Source organism: Watersipora subatra, chromosome 10 (genome assembly GCF_963576615.1).
Source record: "Watersipora subatra chromosome 10, tzWatSuba1.1, whole genome shotgun sequence".
NCBI lineage: Eukaryota > Metazoa > Bryozoa > Gymnolaemata > Cheilostomatida > Watersiporidae > Watersipora > Watersipora subatra.
In genome coordinates, this window is record NC_088717.1 from 17,922,572 (window position 1) to 17,950,004 (window position 27,433).

The following is a 27,433-nucleotide window of genomic DNA, read 5'->3' on the forward strand; positions in this document are numbered from 1 at the left end:
TTATTTCATTATATATCAAGTCACACAACTAGTAAAAGGTATGTTTGCTGATTTACATGCGGTGTATAAGCTGCTGGTATAAACAAGGTACCAATAGTGTTATAGTAATATGTTAGATCTAGCAGTTGTATTGTTCTGTAAAATATAGCAAAACATGGTACTTTAGGAGTTGTCCCATTCCTCCTCATTAGTTGGTTGCATCGGTATGTCACCAGTCAACGCTCTGGTTTCTGCTGACTCAGTAGCGCTGGTTACTTTAGTAGAGTCTGATTGGCTGGTACTCGTACGAGGTTTCAAACGTTTAGCAGCAGATTGCAAGCATTTCCATCCAATTAAAGTACTTAAAACAATCAGGACTCCTTGAAGCTCAACAAAGGCTTGCATAGTTTTCCAAAGTACAGAAGAATTCCGTGACTGAAGTTTGTCATATAACGTAACGAAAAACAGCAAGACCCAACCTAAACCTAATGACACAGACAACTTGAAGCTTGAAATTATTTGTTTTTTCACGCGATTTTTATCCCGGCTTGAACCAACATTTCCACTTTTTGACACTTTTACTATAGCGATGGCTCCTAACACAAAATTTAGCAGAAGTAACAGGTACACGGGGGCTAAAAACAATGCGTATAAAACAATGGTTTCTCCAATGAAACAAAGAACTTCTGTTTCATAGACTCTTTTTGTAAATGTTTGAATGTCTGCAGTTGAAAGAATGTATGTAATAGATGTACAAGCGAGTGGTAAACCAAAGGAGTAGATGGTGTAACACAGAAACTCGAGGCGTGACTGTCTGTGTAAAAGGAAGGTATGAAGAGTTCTCACTATACTTATGGCCATAGAGCTACTCCAGGTCAGCGAAGATAGAAAGAAGAACTGTGTCAGAGCAGCAAGGAGTTGACAACCAATCAGATCATTAGCTGGAGGTGTGGTTATAAAAGCAAAACAAATCAGTGCTCCGAAAAGAGAACCAAGTAGAACCATCATCATTTTATCAGCAGTGGTGAGTCGTTTCCTCTTGAAAATCAACAAGTAGATGAGGTAAAAGACGATCGCTGAGAGAGACAGGGCAATGAGAATAAAGTCATCAAGGTGAAGTTTACTCCTTTTCTTCATCTTTGTTTCTGTTATGTTCTTGTAAGTGCGCAGCTACAAAAATTCACGAATACTTTCAGATCAGGTATCTGATTGGATAAACAGGTTAAACTTAACAAACAGTGATAAATAGTCTTTCTGACATCTTTATGCTACTAAATTCTTTAATACCTTTTGATGATTTGCTCTAAATCTCGTATGTGAAGAGCGAAATATATTACAAGGCAAATTTAGTTAATTTAGTCTGGATGAGCACGTGAATTTATGACATATGACCTATCGCCTATGTATATACACAACTCTTGCATGTAAATTAATTACTTTGATTTCAATTTTATAGATTACGAAGAGATGATTACAAATCAATCTTTTGGAGCTGAGTACACTTGCCTTCATACTTATGTTCACACCAGTTTTCACACTCATGTTCATACCTTTACTCACACCATTTTTTCCATTTGTGTTCACACCCGTGTTCACACTTATGTTAACATGTGTGTTTGCACTTGTGTTCACACTTGTTTTCATACCTTCACTCATACCATTATTCACACCTTTGTTCACACTTTGATCACACCTGTGTTCACATTCCTGCTCATACCTGTGTTGACACTTGTAATCACATCCGTGTTCACACTTTTTTTCACACCTGTGTTCATACTCATGTTCATATTTGCATTAGCACTATTGTTCACACCCATATTCACACTGAAGTTCACACTTGCATTCACATGCCAATTTTTAGCAAATTTACTGGGATGAAAATTATGAACAAATTTGAAAAACAAACAGATTGAATATGTTAAACCTACCTGGACATCACCGGAACCTAGCAATATTTTGTAGAAGTGGTCATCACTGCTGTTGGTAACAACCATTCTGTCAGGACAGAACCAGTAAGTTTCATTTGAGACCGATAGCCATTGCTCTTTAGTCTGCACCGCAAATGCTTGGTCACTAGCTGCAACTTTATCAGAGAAAACTCCAGCAATGACAACTGGAGTAGGCTCAGTTGAGATGTAAACATGTGGTTCGGTGTACAAATCGTCAATGCCATCGATATGGCCAATAAATGAATCAGTAACATATTCACTGATTAAAGGATACCATGTCAGTGTAGATAGTGTTGGAACTGCTGCCGTTGTTGTAGTTGTTACAAAACAGTTGACAGACACTCCGGGACAAAGATAGTTAAAGGTCATTGAATTGACTACAACATTCATTCCTACTTCATTTACTTCTGGACAATTTATATGAAAGGGAACTCTCGTGCAACCTTGATAAAATGGCAGCATCGTGCTGCCCCACTCAGAGTTGGTCAGGTTTGTAATTGGCTGGCACTGTTCACTGACGTCTGTTTTACATTTGCTACAGCAGCTTTTCGAATCATACGAAAATTGGACTCTATGGATAAGGTACCCGACTTCTCCAATGTCTGCTGGAAAAGATGTGCCAAATCTTGTGCGGCTCGGGTATGCCTCTGCAGGAGAAATCGTGGATAAATAGAGAGTGTCTCCAAGATTGCAAATGGCACAATAAGAATTTCGGTAAGTAGAATACCCAAAGTAAACAAATGACGCTGGCTTCTTCCGACAGTCTTGGTCTAGTCTCCATCCTTTGAACATATCTGGACAAGAAGATATGAACGTGGTGCCCAAAATGCATGGACAGAAAATATCCGCATGCTGGGTTGGTAAAATGTACATATGGAAAGAGCATTCACCTCTAAAACAAAAAAAGTTTATAGTAAGGTCTGCTGGATGATGGTTATTAGTGTTTTAGAGTTGTAATAACTTGCTTAATGAAATTTTGCATATATTTTAATAGTTGAAGTTGTTTCCAAAAATTTTTTTGCACCACTGAGTATTTTTATATGGCACTTCCTTTAAAGGTCTACTTGCAACAAAATTCACATTACAGTTATTTGGTATCAAAAAATTCACCATGTTTTACACTGCTGTGTTGTAGGTGCAAAATATGTGGAAATATGATTACAAGCTTTTAAAAGCTCAAAAACGAACAATTAATCGCAGCCATCATGAAAACGCCGTAGATTGGAATCCCTTTTCATAACGGTTCAAGTGGGACATAGTTGAAAACGATGGTTTCTGTTTAAACTTTTTAGAAACTTCATTTGTCAAAGTATTTTTACAAATACACTTCACGCATTCAATAAAATCATGTCTATTGTCTTTACGCGTCTATTTCATCATCATTGTAATGCTGTAACTTTGAGGACTGATATCTCAAAACCTACTGTAAAAATTTGTTTAACTTCGTAACCTTAGCTCGAAAGAGTGTATATCTGTTCAACATGACGAGCATGTTGATCTTGATCACCTGTGATAGTCGAAAATTGCTGCAGAAATTGTTTGCACCATTTGGCAAAAAGTATGGGTCACATGATCAGATTACAAATAGACGATTACACCAGGCTAAAACGAAACTGTAAAGTAGCTAGCGTTTATATTTAATATGGGCTTTCCGGTAGAACCCGAAGTGTTTGTCATAAACTAGTGCTACAAGATGTTATATATTGAGCCTTTTATTTCACATGATTACAGTCTCAAAACAATAACCACAATGTTTCAGTACGTCATCGAGATAAAGAGATTCCAAACTCTTGCATTTTTGTGATGGCTGTGATTAACTGTTCGTGTTTGAGCTTTCAAAAGCTTGTAAACATGATCAAATTTAATCTTGAAATATCCTAGCAGTCAGATCACCTAAAACATCAAAAACAATCACAAATGATGAAAAAAATACGGATGCTTTCTGATAGAATCTATTAAAATTTTGTGTAGATTTATCTTTAAAGGTCTCAATAAATTTCAAATAAAAGTTAGTTATTTCAAAGTGATTAGTAACTGGTAGTTATTACTACTTGTAGATATGAGTCATAATACTTACTAGTCACTGGTAGTTACTACTACTAGTGGATATGAGTCATAATACTTACTAGTCACTGGTAGTTACTACTAGTAGATATGAGTCATAATACTTACTAGTCACTGGTAGTCACTACTACTAGTAGATATGAGTCATAATACTTACTAGTCACTGGTAGTTACTACTGCTAGTGGATTTGAGTCATAATACTTACTAGTCACTGGTAGTTACTACTACTAGTAGATATGAGTCATAATACTTACTAGTCACTGGTAGGTAATACTACTATTAGTAGATATGAGTCATAATACTTACTAGTTACTGGTAGTTACTACTACTAGTAGATATGAGTCATAATACTTACTAGTTACTGGTAGTTACTACTACTAGTAGATATGAGTCATAATACTTACTAGTCACTGGTAGTTACTACTACTAGTGGATATGAGTCATAATACTTACTAGTCACTGGTAGTTACTACTACTAGTAGATATGAGTCATAATACTTACTAGTCACTGGTAGTTACTACTACTAGTGGATATGAGTCATAATACTTACTAGTCACTGGTAGTTACTACTACTAGTAGATATGAGTCATAATACTTACTAGTCACTGGTAGTCACTACTACTAGTGGATATGAGTCATAATACTTACTAGTCACTGGTAGTTACTACTACTAGTAGATATGAGTCATAATACTTACTAGTCACTGGTAGTCACTACTACTAGCAGATATGAGTCATAATACTTACTAGTTACTGGTAGTCACTACTCCTAGCAGATGTGAGTCATAGTACTTACTAGTCAGTGGTAGTTACTACTACTAGTGGATATGAGTCATAATACTTACTAGTCACTGGTAGTTACTACTACTGGTAGATATGAGTCATAATACTTACTAGTCACTTGTAGTCTCTACTACTAGTAGATATGAGTCATAATACTTACTAGTCAGTGGTAGTTACTACTACTAGTGGATATGAGTCATAATATTTACTAGTCACTGGTAGTTACTACTACTAGTAGATATGAGTCATAATACTTACTAGTTACTGGTGGTTACTACTACTAGTAGATATGAGTCATAATACTTGCTAGTCATTGGTAGTCACTACTACTGGTAGATATGAGTCATAATACTTACTAGTCACTGGTAGTTACTACTACTAGTAGATATGAGTCATAATACTTACGTAACTTTCCCATTAGAAGTAGAACAATCCATCAAAACATCCCAGAAGATGATATCTGATGCTCCATTGCAGCTAGCGCAGTAGATATTCTTGTACCTAAAGATGAGAGTAGCGTGTCATTGCTATAGTCTGGTTCCTAAGACTTGGCTAAATGTATTCTGCATAAAGGTACGTACAGTACTTTATGTATTGAGTCCATTTATGTCTTATTTATGGATTGGTATAGATGACAGGAAATAATCCCCAAACAGAAAAAGTTGCCAGTAGCACTGAAGCCTTGACAAAGAAATGCAAAGAAGCTAATCAGGTAAGGATATTCAAAGTTCAGTAACGAGCATAGAGTTAGAGAATACAGAGTAACTTACGAAGACATTGAATGTATGTGTGTATAAGCACAGAACAAGCCTGATGACAAACGCTTTGGGTAGTTTTTTGTAAATGTTGGTTGGGACTTAAAAATTATTTTTCAAGTTGCATGCTATGAACTTTTCTTTCATTAAATGTTGTTTTACTTTTTTAAACTTTGATTGCCATTTGAGCATTACCACAGTCCTTGATCTTACTAGTTAAACAAGCTGAGTGAAGTTGTATAAAATAGGTTGGTAAGGTGAAAGCAGCTGAAAGCTCAGTGATTTTGCTATTAATGAAAGGAATTGTGGGAGTAATCTGAGAAACCTATTGTCACTCCTTCATCTGACATTCAGTAGCATCATGTGTCTGTCAATCAATTGTCTGTTTTTTTTATAAATGGCCGCTCTACGCTTGACAATTATTTTTAAAGTTGCACCATATAGACTGTTCCTTCATTAAATGTCTCTTGCTGTTTTAAATGTTGATTATCGGTTCTTGATCTCACGAGTCAAACATATTGAGCAAATCACACGATAGATTGCTGAGCTGATAGCAGCATTCTCAGTGATTTTGCTATTAATGAAACAAATTGTATGGAATTGTCTGAAAAACTATTTTAAAACATATGACCACTTTTCACTCGGCGTTCAGTAGCATCACGTGTTTGTAAATCGATTGTTATTCAAGTTTTGAAGGAGGTCATAATGAGTAGCTTATTTTATGGATCCTGCCAGTTGATGAGTTTTAACCTTTAGCTTTGTAGGTTTACAAAAAAACTAGGAAAAGTTTTTCTTTCCTGAACGATTTAATTATTCACTAGCTTCATTTAAGGAAAAATTTATCATTTATGCCGCTCTGTACTGCATCACATGTCTGCAGAGACAACAATTTGTAAGAGTGCCGTGTTTAAAACAAAAAAACAAAACCATAACAACTACAAAAAGGCAAGAATCACTACCAGTGAATTTCCTGCTGGCAGTTAATAAATAGAAATACCGCATTTAGTTAGTGTTTAAATATATATAATATTAAATATATATCCTGTATGAGTTATCACAAAAAAGTAAAAATAAAAAATTATTATTTACAAGAAATGATGTGATGCGTTTACACCCAACACTTTGGCTGCATTGATAATTAAAAAATTCTTAGAAGATATGGGCCACAGTTGAGTTTAATATGTTGCTATTCTTAATGTAGGCTAATGGTTATGAATCCTCTGGGAGATCAAAAAATTAGCATAATTATTCCATATTTTTTTGGGAACCAGAAAGATGGTGTTTCAATCTTAATTACAAACAAAAAAATGAAATGCTCTTAAGTAAAAAATCTTTTTATAATGAGCCTGAGGTCATCACTATTTTAACATATTGATGGGCTGAGATCTTTACACCCACTTTGGTGTGTTCCAGTTGGCCAGTACATACTAGAAAATTCTAGAATAATTATATTTTACTTGGTACATTCAGTAAAAACTGTAAGAATGTATCAATTACCTCTCCTTGTCTGTAGTAGCTTATATGTAACTTTATATTCTTGTTTTCTGAAGTTAATAGTAGTTCCAGTATAATGGGGGTACTTGCTACTTGATGTCAATTATAGTTCTAGGACCATGGTAGCCACTTGCTACTAGATGTCAAGTGCAGTTCTGCTATCATAGAAATACTCGCAACTTCATTACAATAGTAGTTTAGTTATAATAGGAGATACATCTAATAGCACAAAAATGTGAAATTATATATATACAGTTTTCATTCAGCTCGACATTATGCTGCCACTAAAATAGAAAATGCTTACATTAGTTTAACTGTCTAAACTTTCCAGATACAGCTTACTTAGTTCTCTGACAAATAGCAAATAACTTACATCAATATTCCAACTAATGAAGTTTCAACTTATACTCAGTCCATATGTGTGAACATAATTCTCATTCAAGAGTATTCTTACGTTAGCTTAGTTTCCTTGTCTGATACGAGCCATCCATGTAGATCCCAGGCTCCTAGCACACCACTCTCACAAAAAGAGGCAGTCTCTGTCATGTTATCAGGACATGAGTCAATCACAATGAGGCCTTCATAGTATGAATGGTAAACATTGTAGCAGGTCCAGTCTGATTGGTCAAATGGTGTAATTGTTAGGTAAGCAGGAAGTGGAGGGGCATCTAAACAACAGTCTCCAAAGTAGTGACATCTTTGGTCACACCTATTGTAAAAATAAAACATACATTTGAGATTTCTTATGTTTACGAACATGATATAAAAAGTATAGTAAACAATTAAGATGTGTAAAATAATATAATAATATATTATTATACACAATTGTTGTACATTTTGTTGCGACAGTCAAATCTGACAAAAGTTTTGTACTGCTTTATTAAAGAATCTAATAATATAAAATACTTTAACATAATGTGTAACAGATAATAATAATAACATAACAAAATATTTTATTATTATATAGAAGTAATTTAAAGTATTTTAAAATAGATAAAAATAATATAATACAATATTATTCACTTGTATTATAGACAATTTTATGATAAAGTAATATACATTTAACACATATTATTATGTGATTTAGATAACATGATATAATGACATAAATAATAATATAAAAATGCTAGCTTGGAGTGTTCTACAGCAGGCAGTCCTTCTTGTCATGATCTTCGCTAACTGCTTTGAGTTTTTTTAGGAGGCTACTGAGGTGGGTTACCATTGCCTACCTCAGGGTTTTAGTCAGGGTTGTCTACCCTCACACAAAAGCAATTTAAAACCAGTTGCCCTCTTTGACATCCTGTAGCTGGGTTCAAACTGCTGATCACAGACCTGACAGTCCAGAGTAACCACTACTTACTGGCCACTTCTTTTTAAAAACATAGCAAGTAGGGAAACACCTTAGATGGTTCTTATAAACAATGTTAGCTAAAATTACCAACGGTAGCTATTCTAGTTAGAATCTTTATTATTGCAGCAAAATGATTCTGTCAGATTTGACTGCAACAACTAAATCTACAACAGTAACCACTACAATGATGATACCAATAACTACAATCAAGATCACAATCAATCACTTCAACAACTACAGAAAAGGAACATCAACAACAACAACACCAACAACCACAGCAACAAGTCAGTTTGGAATTATCTACTTTCTAAGGAAAGGACAAGTGATAGCAGCTAGCAGTGCAGACAACTACATACAGAGTTGAATTTTATAACACAATTGTAATCTGTTCTATCCGACAAGTGTGTGAGAGCATTTAAAAAAAATTAAATTTGGCCAAATTTCACCCAAAACACAAACTTTTTCAATATGACAGTTAATAATGTTAGTATGCAGGTTACTTTAAATTCTTTTTACAAACTCAACTTCTGGGCAAATGTCAAAAATGCTGAAACGAGAGTGCAACATTGAAACTACATAGACTATAGTTTATTTTAAAAGCAGGATGTAGAAGAGTGACCTAAAGCCCTAGTTGGCTCATATTTGGGTTAAACAATTGGTTATTACCTGCTTTTTAGCAGAGTCTCTTAAACAGAGTTTTTAACCTTCAGGGTATTGAAAGGTGTTATTGTAACTAGCTAAACTTCATATGCGTATCTGGTGACGGTTCAAAACAACTGTGGCCTGACTAGCAAAAACAATATACTGAAAGCTGTTAGGCAAGTGAAAGATAAAAACAGATTATAACAATTTAATGTTGCTATTAATTAATGGGTTCTGTCAAAAGTTGATTAAGTGTTTTGTTAGGCGCACAAACAATAGCTCTGTGCTCTTGGCTGAACATATCTGAGTCGGGTAGCAAAGGAACCTCGACTACTGGAGACATGACCAGTTGCTGAGAGCAATCATGGTTTGATGTCATTCCTGTCACTACTAGTGACCTTTTTTGAAAATTGAAACAGCTTGCGGTTTGCAGGTCTAGTAATCTAGACCAATAGATCTTTGCTAACCTATAACCAAATACCAAACATAGAAAATAATTTGTCAAAAATAAGTTTGAAATTGAGATTTTAATGTTAGCGAATAGCGGGTAATAAAAAGTTTGCATTTGTAAGCAAAAATCATAAATATACAGATAGATCTGCTGAAAACAGATTACTGTCCGCGATGTTGATAAGTTGAAAAGAAGCGATGAGTTAATACGAAAGTTTTAACAACTACCTGCAGTTTTTAAACTCAACGCCATTTTCACAGGTGCTGAGGCTTTTAGCCAACAGTGAGTCTGCCCACAGGAAACTTCTATTAAATGTACTCTCAGGATTGTAAGCGTAGCTGTCAACTTTGGCACATTTGTTGAGTAGGTCCTGTACCCTCCCCTCACCACAGCCAGGAAGAGAACACTCCCCTTCCTCAGGATACACAATAAACTCTCCACATATTCTACTGTAGTTACTCTGACATAAAATACTCCCCAAGTTCCAGAAAGCTTCATCAGCACCTGTTCATGAGATAACATATAAACAGTTTTAGGAAATGCACCAATGAATAAATTCCTTCTGTTATAATAATATATTTTATTATTATATACTATTATATGTTAAAGCCTTACATACGTGAGAAAGTTTCAAATAAAATTGGCAAATGTTACTAGCTTGTCAAAGGCTTGTTTGAACGAATGCAACTTCTTCATCATCTGAGCTGTTATTGAAACTACAGAAAGAAGTAAGAAACCTGTGATATGAACTCAAGCAGCAAACCTATTTCAAAAAATCTTTGCTTAACATTTGAACAGAAATGTGCTATTATGACTCAACTTTGTCATTTACCAAGGGTAGTGTTCTGCTAGGCCTCAACTTTGTCATATATCAAGGTTAGTGTTGTGCTAGCACTCACCTTTGTTATATACTAAGGGTAGTGTTCTGCTAGGACTCACCTTTCTCATATATTAAGGTTAGTGTTCTGCTAGGACTCACCTTTGTCATATACTAAGGGTAGTGTTCTGCTAGCACTTACATGTACCTTTGTCATATACCAGGGATAGTGTTGTGCTAGCACTCACCTCTTTCATATACCAGGGGTAATGTGTTGAGATCGTCATTATTATGTAGACTTATAAAATATCTAGGAAGATTTGGAAGAATGCTGAAGCTGTCACTTCTGAACTCAGTTACATTAGGTAGCCGCCAGCTGATTGGCTGAGCCCTCAATAGAAGGGTTCCTGAAAGCAAGATTTCAAAAATAAATTATGTAAATAAATTCAGTGTAATATGGTCCTTTTGGATGCATTATTAATTAAAGATCAGGTGATTGATTGCCACTGTGACAGCTTGTCTTAATGCCTGGTTGCGCTAAGAAGTATTTTTTACCAGTGTGAACACAGATGTTTTTGTATCACACTTCTGATGAGATAGGAAACATGGGAAACATGTTAAAAACATGATAAAATAGAAACCATACTTTGGATGACATAGGTGGGATAAGAATTACCCTACTGATAAAATAGGCAATGCAGAAAACACTCGTCTAATGATATGGGTAACACACTTCTGCTTACATATGCAGTAGTCAAGATGTGACAAAATTAGAAAACTTATTTGACGAAACTTGACTAAACCTATTTGACGAAACTTGGCAAAACTTACTTGAAGTAAACTTGCATTGCTTATTTTTTACAAGGATATTTTAACATTGAACTTTGAAAATTTATCAATGCTGATGAGTGTGCTGTGTATTTCAAAGAATTTTTCTCCTCATGCGAAAAGCTGTATAAACAAAATTTGAATGCATCACTTAGTTGATTTACTGAAACACTCATTATAATAAAAGATCGATTTGGTGAGAATAATTTGGACATGCATGCTTGGCTGATTCAGCTCGTCTACAGCCACAAATTGTTTGCTCACCTACTGACTCAGCTGTCTCTTTTTTGAGAATGTTTGGTGTTCGATTTTTCCAGCAGATCTGACAAAATACGTTTTTGTATGATTCGCTCTGACAGAAGTAGAGATCACTGCTGTTTACACAGACTTCATTGGTAGGCCCTTTGTCACACAAGTCTTTGAGATCACCTTTAGGATAGTCGTCAGGGCAGTGAGTAATGTAGTTGCCACAACCCTCGCGATAAATGCCAAGATTTGTTGGATGAAGGGTTGTCCAACATGACCTGAAGGTATAGAGTCATCAGCTGGCAGAATTATAAAGTATTGCGCCTATAGACGTTTGCAGCTATTATGGTTAGATGGCTTCATTGTAATGTGTAATATTTATCTGTTAAATATAGATAGCTTTTTAGAGTGTTACTTGCAAAATCATATATATATGAATATATATATAAATATATATATATTTACAATTTTTATATGATATTGCAAATAACAGCCAATATAGGCCTATATATATTTATTTACATATATATTTCTCAAAGTTGGTCCAGTGTGTATTTGTTCATCATTGTGATTGTCCGGCTATAATAGCTATTATAATCTTGGAGTAAAGAATCGGTATTGCAGTAGATTTGATCTCAGAACCTCTTATTGACCAGTCCAACAGTTTACTAATTAAGCCACACGAGCTTGATAAACTTTGCTAAGCATTATATTGTGCTATATGGGAGCAAATACGCTACTGCATTCCGTCACGACGCAAAGGGATGGTGCAACGTCATTAAAAGCGATAGCTTTTAGCTTTTAGCGATAGCGCTAGCTCTATTAAGCGTACTCAAATTATCCATTGGCAATGTGCCAGGCTAATAGACAGTGGCAGGCAACTCTCAACACCTCTCATTGTTTATAAGCTGATTTTTAATACCCAGGCAACGCCGGAAATCTGTCTAGTATATATATATATATATATATATATATATATATATATATAGGAAATATATACATGTATATAAATTTTTATTTATATACGAAATACATGTATATACGCATAATTTTCACCTTAATAAGAAATATATCTGCCTGTGTGTCTGTTCAAGGTCAAGCTAAGAATGCTAGGAAAAAAGATTGCAGCACATAGAAATCACACCCGGATACGGTATTTTGGTCCACTGTCTGAAAGCCAAGCCCATCGCTATGTTTCCGTGACTCGCATGATGCACAAGTTTAAGTCACTTCGCAAGAGATCCGCCTCGTGGAAATGGCAAAAATGTGCAAGTTTAGCAAAAATATTTTATTCCCAAATATTTATGGAATGTTTCACACTTGAGAATGATAGAAGCGGCATTTGAGAATGATGCGCATTAAAATATTGCGCAGACTAGTCAACTCTGAAGATTTTTACATTTCAGCCATTTTTATTTTTACTTGAGCCCTTCTGAACAAGCTAAGGTTCCAAATGTCACGTATTGACCTATAGGGTCAATAACTAGCAACACTGACAGTGTTGCTAGTTATTGACCTATAGGGTCAATAACTAGCAACACTATCCTGCCTTTTACCAACGCTCTGGCATTACATGAGATGTTCATGGAAATACTTAATTGCATAGTAACTCAACTTTCGCAGAACTCTAAATGTGAATCATGCGCGCCATGGAAACATACTGTATTACCACTAGAGTCCAAGGGTCGGCAACCTGCAGCTCCGGAGCCGCATGCGGCTCTTTCATTCCCTCGCTGCGGCTCCCTCTGACTTTGGAATTTTCTCCTTTTATTACCATATGCCAAGTAATTCATGAAAATATAGAAATTTTATTACTAGATTTTGTAATACAATTTTAAAAATGGTAAGAAGGTAAGTATGGTAATAAATCAAACATTGACACTTGCTAACTGTCGTTATTTACATTATGTTGTATTATTAGTACCGTCTCACATGATCGTCACGTGACTGTGACATAAAAGTACCCAAAAACGTACCTACTAATGATTCGCGTGGAAGGTCAGATCGCAATGAGATACCTCCTGATATTATGTCAACGAACTGGATTAATTAAACAGAAATCTAGTAAGGTTGGCCAGCCACTTAAGTCTGCAATATCTCAACAACACTACTTTCAAACAACAACAAAACTAATACAGGTACATGTAGTGCACTTCATAACAATTCATGCTCCAATAAAACCACCGAAATTATTTTATTGTTCTTTGCAAAAGTGTAACTTTGTTTTCTCAGCAATTAAATCATTATATATGCCACAACTTTACGTTTTATGGTGTAAAAATGGTATAAAAACATTAAAAGCTAAACAAAAAGTTACATGTGGTATTTATTTTTTAATTTGAAATATGAAAAGGGGGTTTGTGGCTCCCACTGCGTTCTTTCCTGTGGAAAACGGGTCCATATGGCTCTTTGAGTGGAAAAAGTTGCCGACCCTGCACTAGACCATACGTCCACCTTCCCAAATTCTGAACTGATTGTGCATATAAACATTACACTTGAACAACTTGATTTCTCACGGCGCACGGCACTGCATGCCTTTTAACACAAATGAGATGATGAGTCTGCTGCGCATGAATAAATATACCGCTGGAGCTCTTCAACTACACTCTCATCTAGAACACAACATTAAATAGTTTATTTTCTGTAATAAACTATTAATTTAGATTATTAATAGATTATAACAAATTTTATAACAAATAATAACATTAGACTGTTTAGTATAAGCAAACAAGACATGCGCAAGCCCACCTTTGTCGTAAGTGTTTCTGAAGCTCTTCTGCGGTGACAAAATATCTCTCATCACTCTCGATGAGCTCTATTGTAGCATTGTCACAATACACCTCAATAGTCCAGTACTCTAAAGCTTTCTGTGAGTCAAATACTTCAGAGATATTATTGTTTGTGACAGGAGACAGAGCTCCGTTACAAATTGCACAGTACATGTTACTGTAGGTTATCCCTGTGTAAGTTCCAGTCACCGGCCATCTAGATATACTCAAGTCTAAAAATAGAAACATCTTAAGGAATTATAGAAAATGGTTCTCAGCCAATCTCACTTCAACTAATGAAACCTCCTTTAAAAAGGATACTTGGGATCTTGTTTGATTTATTAAAACTACCATGTTCTTTTGTACTGCTCTCTAGCGCACAGAGTCGACTAACTTCTTCCTCTGTCTCTTGTGGGCAGCTATTAACCACATACCCTACAAAGCATTTGGTATATCATTAGATTATCAGCTGAAATGGTGATTGCCCAAAATATATTTTAATATTATAGACTATAAAGTGCACACTATGCAGCACTGCAGATATATCAGCAAAGTTTTCTTCAGGCTTCGCTGTAGGCCTACTCTGTGTGAAAGTGCACAAGTGTTAGCTATATAAATTGTTCAATGAAGCCTATGTGCCAACATAAAACATTAAGTTATGACCACTTGTTATTATAAATGCCCATTGAGTTGAGGGCAATAATTACAGCTAAGTTAGATTCCCAACTGGACCGAGTCGCAGACTGGCTGGTATCTAGGTTCAATAATGCCAAAAATAATAAAAATGAATTAAACAATATCAGGCACTGTTGAGCAGTTTATTTATACTTACTCTGATGATATTAACCATCTAAAACTGGAGTAAGTTTTTATTCTCAGGGGTCAATAAACTTGGTCAATCATGTTACCAGCTTTCACTCTCTAACCAATAATGGACACAGGTAAGAGTGATGAATATTACCTTGCGTAGTTCCAATATTCTGGCACTGATATGTTCCTGGCTCTAGCACTTCTCTGATTCTCACTGGATCATAGCAGCACTCCTCATAATATTTGCACTCCTCTCTGCCACTCCGCGACAGAAGTGAACAGGACATAGCGCTGTCATATCTTTCATAGATGACCACCACTGTGCCACTTTCAGTTTCTACTGGTACATGTAATACTTCTTGTTGCCAGCTAATTTGAAGTAGGTTCACCAGTAGAACCAATCGTATGTTACCCATCTGTGAGAACCAGGAGTTATATGATCAGCAACTTTCTGTAATAGTCATTAAATGTTTCCACCAATAATATAATTCAACAACAACAATTCAAAGTATCTTATGGCTACTAAAGGAATGCAAAAAGTATGTTCCTTGTGCATAGGAAACATCTGGGTTAACTGTAATAACACTATGAAGCCTACTCTTGTATACACAAGCAGGTCTCCCGATCCTAGACTGCTAACAATTGTCCATCAGCTGTGAAAGCACTTAGGAGAGCGCAACTCCTTTTAAACTCAGTATCATTATGAAGCTTCAAACTTCAAAATGTGAGCTTCAAAAGTTTCAAAGCTTTAACCAATCAGAGTAATTTTTTTCTCCCTTTTCTAAAGGACCGTTGTTTCAGAAGTAACTGAAGAAACATATTGATTACAGTATATCGAGTTTGATAGAATTATATATGAGCTGAAACCAAAAATAGTTTTGCTGAAAAACTCTTGTTGCTGACAACAAGCTTTCTCGCTTTGTCTATTTTTAAAACTTTTTCACCAAGAAGTTTCATCAAGGTGCTATAAAAAACTTATGTTCTGTCAGCAGACATTTTTCATCTCTCAGTTGATTAAAACTTGAGATATTTTTCGCAATATCTCAAGAATTAATAGAGCAAACAGTTTGAGACTTTTAAATTATACTGTTAAAATATTCCAAGAAATAGAGTCGGTAAAATATCCTAATCCCTCATGAAACGGAAGTGCGAAAAAACAAATGAAAGCTAAGCAGCAGAATTTACTCGAGTGCAGGATCAGGTGAAAAAAACAACTACTCAACTCTTTTTGGCCTCAAACTTCAAAGTGTTAGCGAGGAGATATCATGTTCTCCATATGTGTTTAGGTGTTTACTGTATCTGCAGGAGCAACCGATAGTGTAGTTCATCATATCATCATATATGATGATATGATGAACTATATCATATATCATCATATATGATGATATATCGTATATCATCATATATCATAAGTTCATCATATCAGCAAATAGTAAACATCTGTTTGAGGTTACAGTAGACGTTTAATATATCTCCATGGAGACACTGTAGGTGTAAAATTACATGTTTACTGTATCTTCATAAACAACCCCTTGCTGTGAGACTAGCCGTTTACTGCTAGTCTCACAGCCCCTGCTGTGAGACTAGCCGTTTACTTTATCTGCAGGAGCAACCTATAGTGTTAGACTAGATGTTAATTGTAATGGCATGTAATCTGTTGGAGATTATAGTATGTATTTAAAGATTGTTTGCAACATAATTCCCATTACAGTTATTTGGTATCAAAAGGTTCACCATGTTTTACTCTGCTGTGTTGTAAGTGCAAAATATATGGATATGTGATTACAAGCTCTTAAAAGCTAAAAAAAATGAACATTTAATCGCCGCCATCACAAAAAAGTCGTAGTTTGGAATCTCTTTATTTCGATGACATACTTAAACATTGTGGTTATTGTTTTGACAAATGATGCTATCATGTAAAATTAAAGGCCAATAAAAGACTTAATATAAAACGTCTCGTAGCACTAGTTTATGGCAAACACCGGGTTCTACCGGAAAGCCAGTATCAAATATAGATGCTACTACTTTACAGTTTCGTTTTAGTCTGGTCTAATCATCTAGTTGTAATTTGATCATGTGACCCATACTTTCTGCCAAATGACGCGAACAAGTTCTGCAGCATTTTCGACTATCACAGGTGACCAACAGGCCCGTCATGTTTACCAAAGGATGATATGCACTTCTTTGAGCTAAGATTAAAAAATTAAACACGTTTTTATGGTAGGTTTTGAGATATCAGTGCTCAAAGTGACAGCATTACAATGACAATGAAATGGACGCTTAAGAACAATAGACTTGGTTTTATTGAAAGCGTGAAGTATATTTGTGAAAATGTTTCAATGATTGAGGTTGCTTGAAAGTGTAAACAGAAATCATCGTGTTCAACTACGTCCCATTTGAGCCGTTTTAGAAAGGGATTCCAATCGACATCGTTTTTGTGACGGCTGCAATTAACTGTTCGTTTTTGAACTTTTAGGAGCTTTTAATCACATATCCACATATTTTGCACCTACAGCACAGCAAAGTAGGACATGGCGAACCTTTGATACCAAATAACTTTAATGTGACTTTTGTTGCAAGTCAACCTTTAATATATTTCCATGTTGACACTATTAGTGTGAAATTAGATGTTTGCTGTATTATCATATGAAACCCCTTGCTATGAAAGCATATGGACTGTAACTGTTGCATTGTATTGTCACCAGAAATATTGTATTGCAGAGGACACAGCTATCTGCTGAGCTGCCGATAGAGCTGCCGACAGTTAAAAGGAACTGACTTAGTTAGTAAGCCCATAGCTATAGGTCATTAGACAATTATGCAATTATAGCACAACTAAAAGAAAGCGTGATTGCACAGCTAATATGTAACACACGTTCCTCACTATTCTGAGTTTAGGGTTAGTCATGACCTTGCTAGAACTTAGAACTGTCAAAGTAATCAGGTCCTCTTCTCTTACGAGTAGGATATCTAGGACTTTGTACCGGTCTCTCATCAGGTACAGATTGGGCAGGTTGGATATTAAGATCGTTTGAAGCTGTGATGATATTGTCATTGGTCGATGTATCATTAACTTGAAGTCTAGCTTGTAGCTGATTGGCATGTCGTCTCCATACACCACAGTCTGTTTGCACAGCATACAGTATGTTACCCAGCTTGTTAATCATCGTTCCAGGTATCCACTTTGGTCCGGAACTATAGTTCCTTGCATAAACCGAAGAGTCTATTTCATACCGTGATGATGTAGAAGATGCTTGACCTGGTGAAAGAGTTTTCTTGTTCGGAATTGGTTTTAGCAAGGTCAGAGTATTTCTTGGTGGTCGTCCATGTAGAACTGCAGCAGGTGATTTCCAGTTCAAAGAGGGATGAGGCAAACATCTGTATGTGGCTAAAACAGTTGTAGGGCAGTCTTCACTTTCTCTCCTTCTGCACAATTCTTCTCTACAGACTGCTTAAGAGTTTGGACAAACCTCTCTGCTTCTCCATTTGATGCAGGATGGAATGCTGGTGATTTTATATGTTTAATGCCATGCATGGTGCAGAACTGGTCAAATTCATTTGACACAAATTATGGGCCGTTATCCGTAACAATAGTCCGAGGAAGACCTTCATGTACAAAGATCTGTTGTAGGACATCAATTGTGTCCTTAGAAGTAGTTTTTCCTACATCTAGCATAGCAACGTATGGATATCGGGAATGTGCATCCACACAAACCAACCACATCTGACTTTTACAAGGTCCTGCATAATCCAAATGAATTCGTTCTCATGGTAGTTGGGTGGACGGCCAACTTTGGTAAGTCTTGGCTGGGTCATTAGCACAGATTTGGCAGGGTTCACAAGCTTTGATTAGCTGTTCTATGTCTGCATTGATGCTAGGCCACCATGTGTATCGACGAGCAAGCTGTTTTACTCTTTCTACACCCCAGTGTGATGTATGCAGCAAGTCTAACACTTTACTCCTCAGAGCCTGTGGAATGACAACTCTGGTAGTGTCATAACACTGCAAAAGCACAGCCTCCCCATGAACAAAAAGAGACTCCCTCATATTCCAATATGGCTGAAAATGTTCATAGCTTGCTTTAAGCTAATTGGGGCAAAGGCCATTCCGTATCCACTCTTTCACGATCTGTAGTGAAGTGTCTTTCATGGTTTCTCGTTTAACAGCCTCATCATCAAGGGAACCATGATCGAGCTCCTCCTGTATAGTGTGTGAGACCTCAATGCTTTCCTTCTCTTTATCATGGTCAAACTTTGGGTCTGCTCCTATAGGTAGCCTGAACAAGTAGGTTTGTACCTGATGTCATACTGATAAGCCATCAGTGTGAGGGCCCATCTCTGTAGTCGCTGAGCTATTAAAACGGGAACATTCTTTTCTTGTGAAAACATGGCAACCAGGGATTTATGATCAGTAATGAGCGTAAAACGTCTCCGATATAGATGCTGTCTAAACTTAGTCACTCCATAGATGATAGAAAGCACTTCTTTCTCTATATGTGAGTAATTCTTTTGATGCACGCTTAATGTCTTTGATGCATGTGCTAGTGGTCTTTCAGCTCCATTTTCCTTTTGTAGGAATACTGCCCCAATTTCATAGTTAGATGCGTCTGTTGCTAGAACCAGCGGTTTACTCTGGTCAAATTGGGAAGTTTAGTAGCTTTAATGACACTTTCTTTAAGAACATGGAAGGCCTTCTCATACTCATCAATTCAGTCAAACTCGACATTTTTGCGAAGAAACTTGTAGAGGGCGTGGGGCTGCTTTGCTAGACAGGTCAGCAATGTATGAGCCATAGTAGTTGATCTTGCCCAAAAATGCCTGTAGGTGTTGTAAGTTGTGTGGTTGTGAAAGCTGTTCAATAGCCTCTATTACAGAGGTCGAGAGAGTCTTGCCGTTCTTGTCTGTTATGTGACCTAGGTATTCGACAGCATTCTTAAAGAAGTTACATTTCTCTCTCTGTATGCGGAGCCCGTACTCCTGTAGTCTAGCTAAGAGTTTGTCGAGATTAGACCAGTGCTCACTCTCACTGCTATCAGTGACAATCAGATCATCCAAGTATGCTATAACTCTAGGTAAGTCAGCAATCATTGAGTTCATGCATCGCTGAAACTGTGCAGGGCTTGATGCCAATCCAAAACATCCTGTTGTAGCAAAACAAACCACATTGAGTGCTGATGACACACAACTTCTTTGCATTATGATCTAACTCTAGTTGCAAGTAGGCATCTGCCAGGTCTATCTTAAAAAAGTGTACCCCGCCTCTTTACTTCTCTAGCAACTCTTCAAGGCTTGGTAATGGGTGTTGATCAATCGATATTTGTTGGTTCAACATCTTGAAATCACCACATATACGCACTCATCCATTTGGTTTGGAAACTGCTACTATTGGAGCAGCATAATCACTAAAGTCCACATTTTCCAGAATACCAGCTTCAACTAATCAATCTAGCTCTTCTTTTACAGCTTGGCATCTAGAGAATACTACACAAGGTTTAAAAAAGCTTGATGTGCTTCCTGGTTTCAAGCGTACTGATACTTTTAGCTTTTTACATCGACCAAGACCTTCCTTAAAGACATCAGAGTACTTAGAAGAGAGTGCAGCGATTTTGTCACTTAATCCATTAAGGTTACTTCCTGTGACGGTACAGGTAACATCACAACTACCCTGTGTCAATTTAGCCAGTCCTTGCTGCGAGAGACCAAATTTGTCACTCCAATCTAGACCAAAAAAGTTTGAACATTGTGTTGTGTTTACAAGAAGTTTGAGATTTTGTTTTTCCACATCCCCTACCTTCACACTAACTGATCATTGTCCTTTAATCTGTAACTCACTCTGCCCATATGCTTTAAGATGGGTACTGACAGGTAAAAAGGGGAGGGGTGATCCAAGACTTTGGTAGCCTTGCAAATCAACTATAGAGCAAGTAGCCCCTGTGTTCCATTGAAACATTGCATCATGACCATTGACAACAGTTTTGATTTAAACCTTTCTATTGACTCGTTGGAAAAGATTATTTGAAACTGCATGTACTGAATGATAAGGTTCACTTGCATCAGTGAGCACACTTAACACAGAGTTTACAACTGTCCTAGCAGACTGTTCTGTCTGACTTTGTGCTGCTGTCTTAGCTGTAACAGACAGCCTCAATGTGACCTTTGACCTCACATTTCCTGCAGACAAATGCTCTGCAGGGACAATTTTTTCTGTCATGTTTAATGTAACAGCTAGGGCAAGACTTCAACATACCTGTGTTCTGTACATTAGCTTGTTGCTTTCCCTCGGTTCGTTGACCTCGGCGTGATCTTTGCTTGTACTGACCTGACATTTTGTTTACTGTGTCTTTAATAACTGGAGAAGTTGTCTTCCCCTTGATAATTTTATTGGTCTCTGTTGTCTTGATGAATGCTGCAGCCTTCTTAAGAACATTATTAAGAGAGGGATTAGCATCAAGTAGACACTGGCGACGTACATCAGCATGTGGCGCCTCTTTAATGATTATGTCACGAATTTGTTCGTCAACATAATTAGTGCCACAGCCTGCGTTTTTGCATGTGAAAGCACGGTGCCGTGCAAGTCCACGCAGCTCTGCAGACCAATCAGCATAGGACTGACCAGTCTTCATCTTACATTGAAAAAATTCAAATCTACCTGAACATGTATGATATCTGCCTTGTGTTCATTAAGTTTCTCCGACAACTCAATAAATGACTTGCTTGTAATATCCTCTGCGCTAAATAAGTGTGACAACAAGTCGTATGTCTCAGCTCCTACCTAAGATAAAAAGCATACTTGTTTCTGACTGTCATCTACCACCCGATACACATTAAAGTGCTGATTAAAACGTTGAAAGTACTGGTTCCATTTTTCTTTACCCCTGTCGTATGCTTCAAACTCGAGTATGGCGACAGCTACTGGTGCTGAAACAGCACTATCACTCTTGGTAGCTTCAAACAAGGAGATAAACAGCTTCTGTAGATCAGCGTTTTGCTGTTGGAATTGTTGTTGCTGTTTCTGCATAGCATCAATCAAAGCTTTTATGTTGGGATCCATAGCAAGACAATAGAAAAATGCTGGCTGTGAGTTCACAATGTTCGTTCCTGACACCAGTTGTTGTATTGTATTGTCACCAGAAGTATTGTATTGCAGAAGACACAGCTAACAGGTAAGAAGCACATAAAAGGAACTGACTTAGTTAGTAAGCCCATAGCTATGGTTCATTAGACAATTATACAATTATAGCAGAACTAAAAGAAAGCGTGACTGCAAAGCTAATAATTATGTAACAGTAACTGTAGGAAACAACCCTTGATAAGAGACTGAATGTTTACTGTATCTTTGTGCTGCTAGTTTCTTGTGACATCTGGTGAGTATAAATGTCTCCTAACTAATAAATATACCAGCCAATCAAATAATGAGCTTATTAACTGTCAAACATCAGGTTCCTTTTGACTGTTAGCTGCACACAAAGATAACACAATGGATAATCCTCCCATCACCTTGATACGTGCACATACATGTGACAATTTCTGTGATTCAACGCTCATGAAAAAGCTCACACAGCTAAACATGTCTCTCAAAATTATGTTGATTATCGTACTTGGGAGTAAATCAAAAACTAATAATACAATCAATCTGAAACTTGAAATTAACTAGTAAATATACAGCCAATCAAATAACGAGTTTATTAACTATCAAAATTCAGGCTTCTATTGATTGTTAGTTAGTAACTAACGTTGTTAGGTAATACACCAAAATAACACAATAGATAATATTCTCATCACCTTGATATGTGCACATATACATGTGACAATCTCTGTGATTTTGCGCTCATAAAAAAACTAGCATAGCTAAACCCGTCTCTTGAAGTTCTCTGTCAAACATTTTGCTCAACAGTTTAAATTTCTCTCACATAATCGATGGTAACTATCTGAAGATGCCAATGCATACATGAGCTGCAGTTATTTACTCTTGAGAGCTACAGTTTTTCCTTCTAATAAATTAGAAGCTATCCTGACGACAGCAATAGCTGACTGAGCTTCAGTAGCGGCACCTGACTTCTCTAAATGTGACATCTTTATCCATGCACATGTTTAATAGAAAACATCATGCCATTAGTTTAGAGTAAGCTGCATTTTGGAACTATTCCCAAATATTTACCCAAGCGGCCTACTGATACTTAACACAAGGTTGGTCCTTTTGCAAGTTCTCCCCCTCCCTGGCTCGTCAAATTTTTACCATTCATCATTAGCCAGTCGTCTTTAAAAAACTTAAATTACCAGCCAACTACATAGATAAATTATAGACTTTATACAAAGTTTTCAAGTTTCATCTGAATAACAAGAGTCATGTGGTTAGCCTTAAAGATATCGCTTGCTCTCTTGCTACAATTAGGACAGAGAATAACACATAGTGGTACCTGTATGATATATAACTAGTACCCTGGTAGTCTAGTGTGTCGTGATAGATATCTGTTATTATACTACACACATTTTAGACGTATAAATTTTATTTTTGCCATGTAGACCTTAATTTGTGTTGTAGAAAAGAAGTTAAAAATCAATTTAAATTGACATTGATTGTGTGCACTCCATTTGAATTAATGTCAAATTACCGTAATAATGGATCCTAAACCAAGTGAAAAGGATAAAAAAACGAAAAGTTGCCGATACAAACTAATAATACCAGAGTTACTGCACAGTCATTAAATTAAAAAATTAAATTAGTTTTTCACTTTTTAAAAAGCCACATGGGGGAATTTGGAAAAATCTTTGATAAGATTAGACAATGTACATGCATTTTACTGTTTGTATAACATAAAATCTCTATATCGTAATCGGTCCTTGAATGGATTATTTGCACTGAAGGTGCGTTACTGTATTGTATGATTAGGCTTCATGACACAAGTTTAAATCAACACATCAGTTGAGTTGAAGGATATTACTAGTATTTACAAACCAGAATAAAAAGTATATACAAAAATACGCAAAGTATGTCTATGTTTTTAGCTGCAATGGTAGAGAGTAAAGTGCGGAAATGATATATTAGATTAATAATAGTGCAAAAAGCTGATTTATGCAGCCCATTCATTCTGTTTCATAAGTATCCCTCTTCAGCCAAAGTAGATTGTTAATAGTCAAATTAATAAATAAAGAAATAATTGGTACCATTGGATCATTACAAAAAAGGTTTTCACTCCAATCCTCCCTCCTGCATCAAACAAAGCGAGTTTTAGTGAAATGCTAGTGCCCATGGCATTGCCATATGTCAGAGTTGTCCTCTCAATGATTACTCATCGACTAGATGCACCGTAAACCGATGACATCGTTGAGACAGCGCTGATACTTAGGTAAAGATTTCAGCTTTTAAAAATTTCCGGTAGTTTGCCAAGCATCCATGACAGCCTGTACAATGTGCACCACCTTGGCAATGGTGATTGGCTGTCGGTGATTGCTTGATCTATATTTTCTTTCCTGACAATTGATGCTGAACTAGTATTTCATCATTTCCTGGACTACATTGTATAAGAGACTGCTACACGCAGACTATTGGATTATTACATTATTCGATTGACTACATTGTATAATTAGAACCCTTTGGACTATGGACTATTGACTGATGTAAACATGGATGAAATTGTGATAGTTTGATCATTGTTATTACAGACGATCACCAAAGTATTGTGTGATTAATTAGCAATGGCATATGGCGATTAAATGTGTGAATCAGCCTATTTAGGCAGCTATTTGTCTCATGGCTTGTGTAGCCTGTAAGGCTCACTGACGCTTGCTTGCTGATGCTTGCTGATGCTGCAAAAGGAGAATATTATGTTGACCTCTGATGCTATCTTAGCATCCGCAGTATAAGACTATCACACTGTGGGTATATGAATCCATTTGTACAGGAATGAAGCACTAGCTGTGGATTACCGTATTTGCTTATGTAAGTGGATGGTTTGTGTAACCTGTAAGGCTTGCCAAGGCTGCCGAAAGAGAATATGATGTTTACTAGTGATAAATTTTTATCATCAGCAGTGTAAGGCTGTCACGCTAGTGGGGTACATGGTTCCATTTGTATAGAAGGAAAGCACTAAGTCTAAGAGCTACACACTCTTCTACTAAATGTTTTACGAGTGCTAGCCACACCACCCCCAACAGCTTACTAGTCTTAAACTTGGATTATATTACTTTCACTGTCCGCAAAATATGCCTGGCAATGACCAGACAATGAACTCTAATCTACTGGCAGAGTGGAATGAAAACTATGTTTACAGAGAACTAGTACAGATTATTTCTGCCTCTGACCCACTGATTACTCGTCAGTAAAGCTTCGTGCAGATTTAAAAGGCTATGCAGCTGTATGTTAACAGAGTTAGCAGAAAAAATAGCTCAGAGTCTGTAGAACTTACTGAGTCCAATGGTTTGCTAATAGTAAGTTCTATACAAAGAAGCACTTGAAAGATGAGCACAGATATTACTGTCATTCAGTGTTCGTTCTGAAGATGTTTCAATCGTAACAAAATATCAAATTGTAGCTGCTGTACGTTGTGGAACGTCGATAAGAAATAATTACCCGCCATAAAATTGTGTTCTGGTAAAAACCAACCAATCGAAATGCATCTCGTTATTTCATCACGTAAAATGACTGGATGTTTTATTCTCTGAACTAACAATGTTCAAAAGTTTCAAGCGAGTTGTTAGCAATCTTATAATAATACTAGTCTCTCTTGTAAATGCCTCAGAGATATCAAAAATCATTATTGTTTCATTTCGCTAAAAATGTACAAGCTTTATTGCTCTATTCTTATGGCTGCTCTTACCTTAAAGATTGACTTGCAACAAAACTCACATTGCAGTTATTTGGTATAAAAAAATTCACCATGTCTTACTCTGCTGTGTTGTAGGTACAAAATATGTGGAAATATGATTACAAGCTCTTAAAAGCTCAAAAACGAACAGTTAATCACGGCCATCACAAAACCGCTGTAGATTGAAATCAGTTCATTTCTCTGATGTAGTCATTACATTTAGTTATTGTTTTGTCACAGGATGTTTTCATGTAAATTGAAAGGCCAAGAAAAGGCTCAATATAAAACTTCTCGTAGCACTAGTTTAGGACAAGCACTTCGGGTTTTACCGAAAAGTCCGTATCAAATACAGATGCTTGCTACTTTACAGTTTTCTTTCGGCTTGGTCTAATAATATAGTCGTAATCTGATCATGTGACCCATTCTTCGCGAATAATTTTAGCAGCATTTTCCGATTATCACAGGTGGTCAACAGGCTCATCATGTTTATCAGACAATGATATGTACTCCTTCGAGCTAAGGTTAAACAATTAAACAAATTTTCACTGTAGGTTATAAGTTATCAGTGCTGAAAGTGACAGCATTACAATGACCATGAAATAGATGCGTAAGAACAATAGACATGGTTTTATTGAATGTGTGAAGTATATTTATGAAAATATTTCGACGAATGCGGTTGCATGAAAGTGTAAACAGAAGCCATCTTGTACAACTACGTCCAATTTGAGCAGTTTTGGAAAGAGATTCTAATCTACAGCGGTCTCGTGATGGCCGCGATTAACTGTTGTTTTTTAGCTTTTAAGAGCTTGTAATCACATTTCCACATATTTTGCACCTACAACACAACAGAGTAAGACATGGTGAATCTTTTGATATCAAATAACTGTAATGTGAATTTTGTTGCAAGTCAATCTTTAAGGTAAGAGCAGCTATAAGAATAGAGCAATAAAGCTTGTACATTTTTAGCGAAATGAAACAATAAGGATTTTTGATATCTCTGAGGCATTTACAAAAGAGGTTAGTATTATTATAAGATTGCTAACGACTCGCTTGAAACTTTTGAACACTGTTAGTTCAGAGAATAAAACATCCAGTCCTTTTACGTGTAGCGTACGTATATACAGTGTTTGTAAATATTGTAAGTGTTTCTGTTATAAGTTGTAGCTGTATTTAACAACAAGTGAAAACAGATGATATTTTGGGAAGTTACTCACTCTTTGTTTTCAACTTTATATAGTAGGCCTGCCGCTTATCCTAGTAGAAATAAAAATAACTTAACTCATAGTAAAACAGAACTGTCATTTTAAATAAAAGTCTTTTTGGAACAGCTATCAGAGTCATCTGATTTAGCTATTTAATTTAGAGATTGTTATTAAACTATTGTAATAAGATAAATACTAAATACAAAAACCTTAAAAAATGCAGTTATAAATAACGCAGAAAAACATAAGCTAAATAGATTTTCAAGTCGAGCATTTGACAAGCATTGCAAGTACTTATAGAGCGTCTGACAGGTAGAGCAAGTTAATTTTAGAGTACTTGCCTATTTGTCCAGCCCTACTATGTCTATGCTCTTGTTTATCAATGCTTCCCAAGTAGTGTCAGCATCATTCTTAGCTGTAGTTTCACACCGTTTAGTTGGAGATCTAAGACACACTGTTTCTACTTGTCACTTTATTTGTAATCATAA

At 36.2% G+C, this 27,433-nt stretch overlaps 1 protein-coding gene across 1 annotated transcript; it reads right to left on the reverse strand.

Annotated features, from left to right (window-relative positions):
• Window positions 1–27,384, reverse strand: LOC137406828 (uncharacterized). Its single transcript, XM_068093440.1, has 11 exons — window positions 27,283–27,384; window positions 15,090–15,385; window positions 14,480–14,563; window positions 14,109–14,361; window positions 11,379–11,638; window positions 10,535–10,693; window positions 9,697–9,973; window positions 7,480–7,734; window positions 5,182–5,277; window positions 1,908–2,820; window positions 1–1,149 (listed from the first exon to the last, which is right to left on the reverse strand). The coding sequence occupies exons 2-11, from the start codon at window positions 15,352–15,354 to the stop codon at window positions 163–165; spliced, it is 3,549 nt and encodes a 1,182-aa protein (XP_067949541.1). The 5' UTR covers window positions 15,355–15,385; window positions 27,283–27,384; the 3' UTR covers window positions 1–162.
• Between the last annotated feature and the right edge of the window lie 49 nt (window positions 27,385–27,433).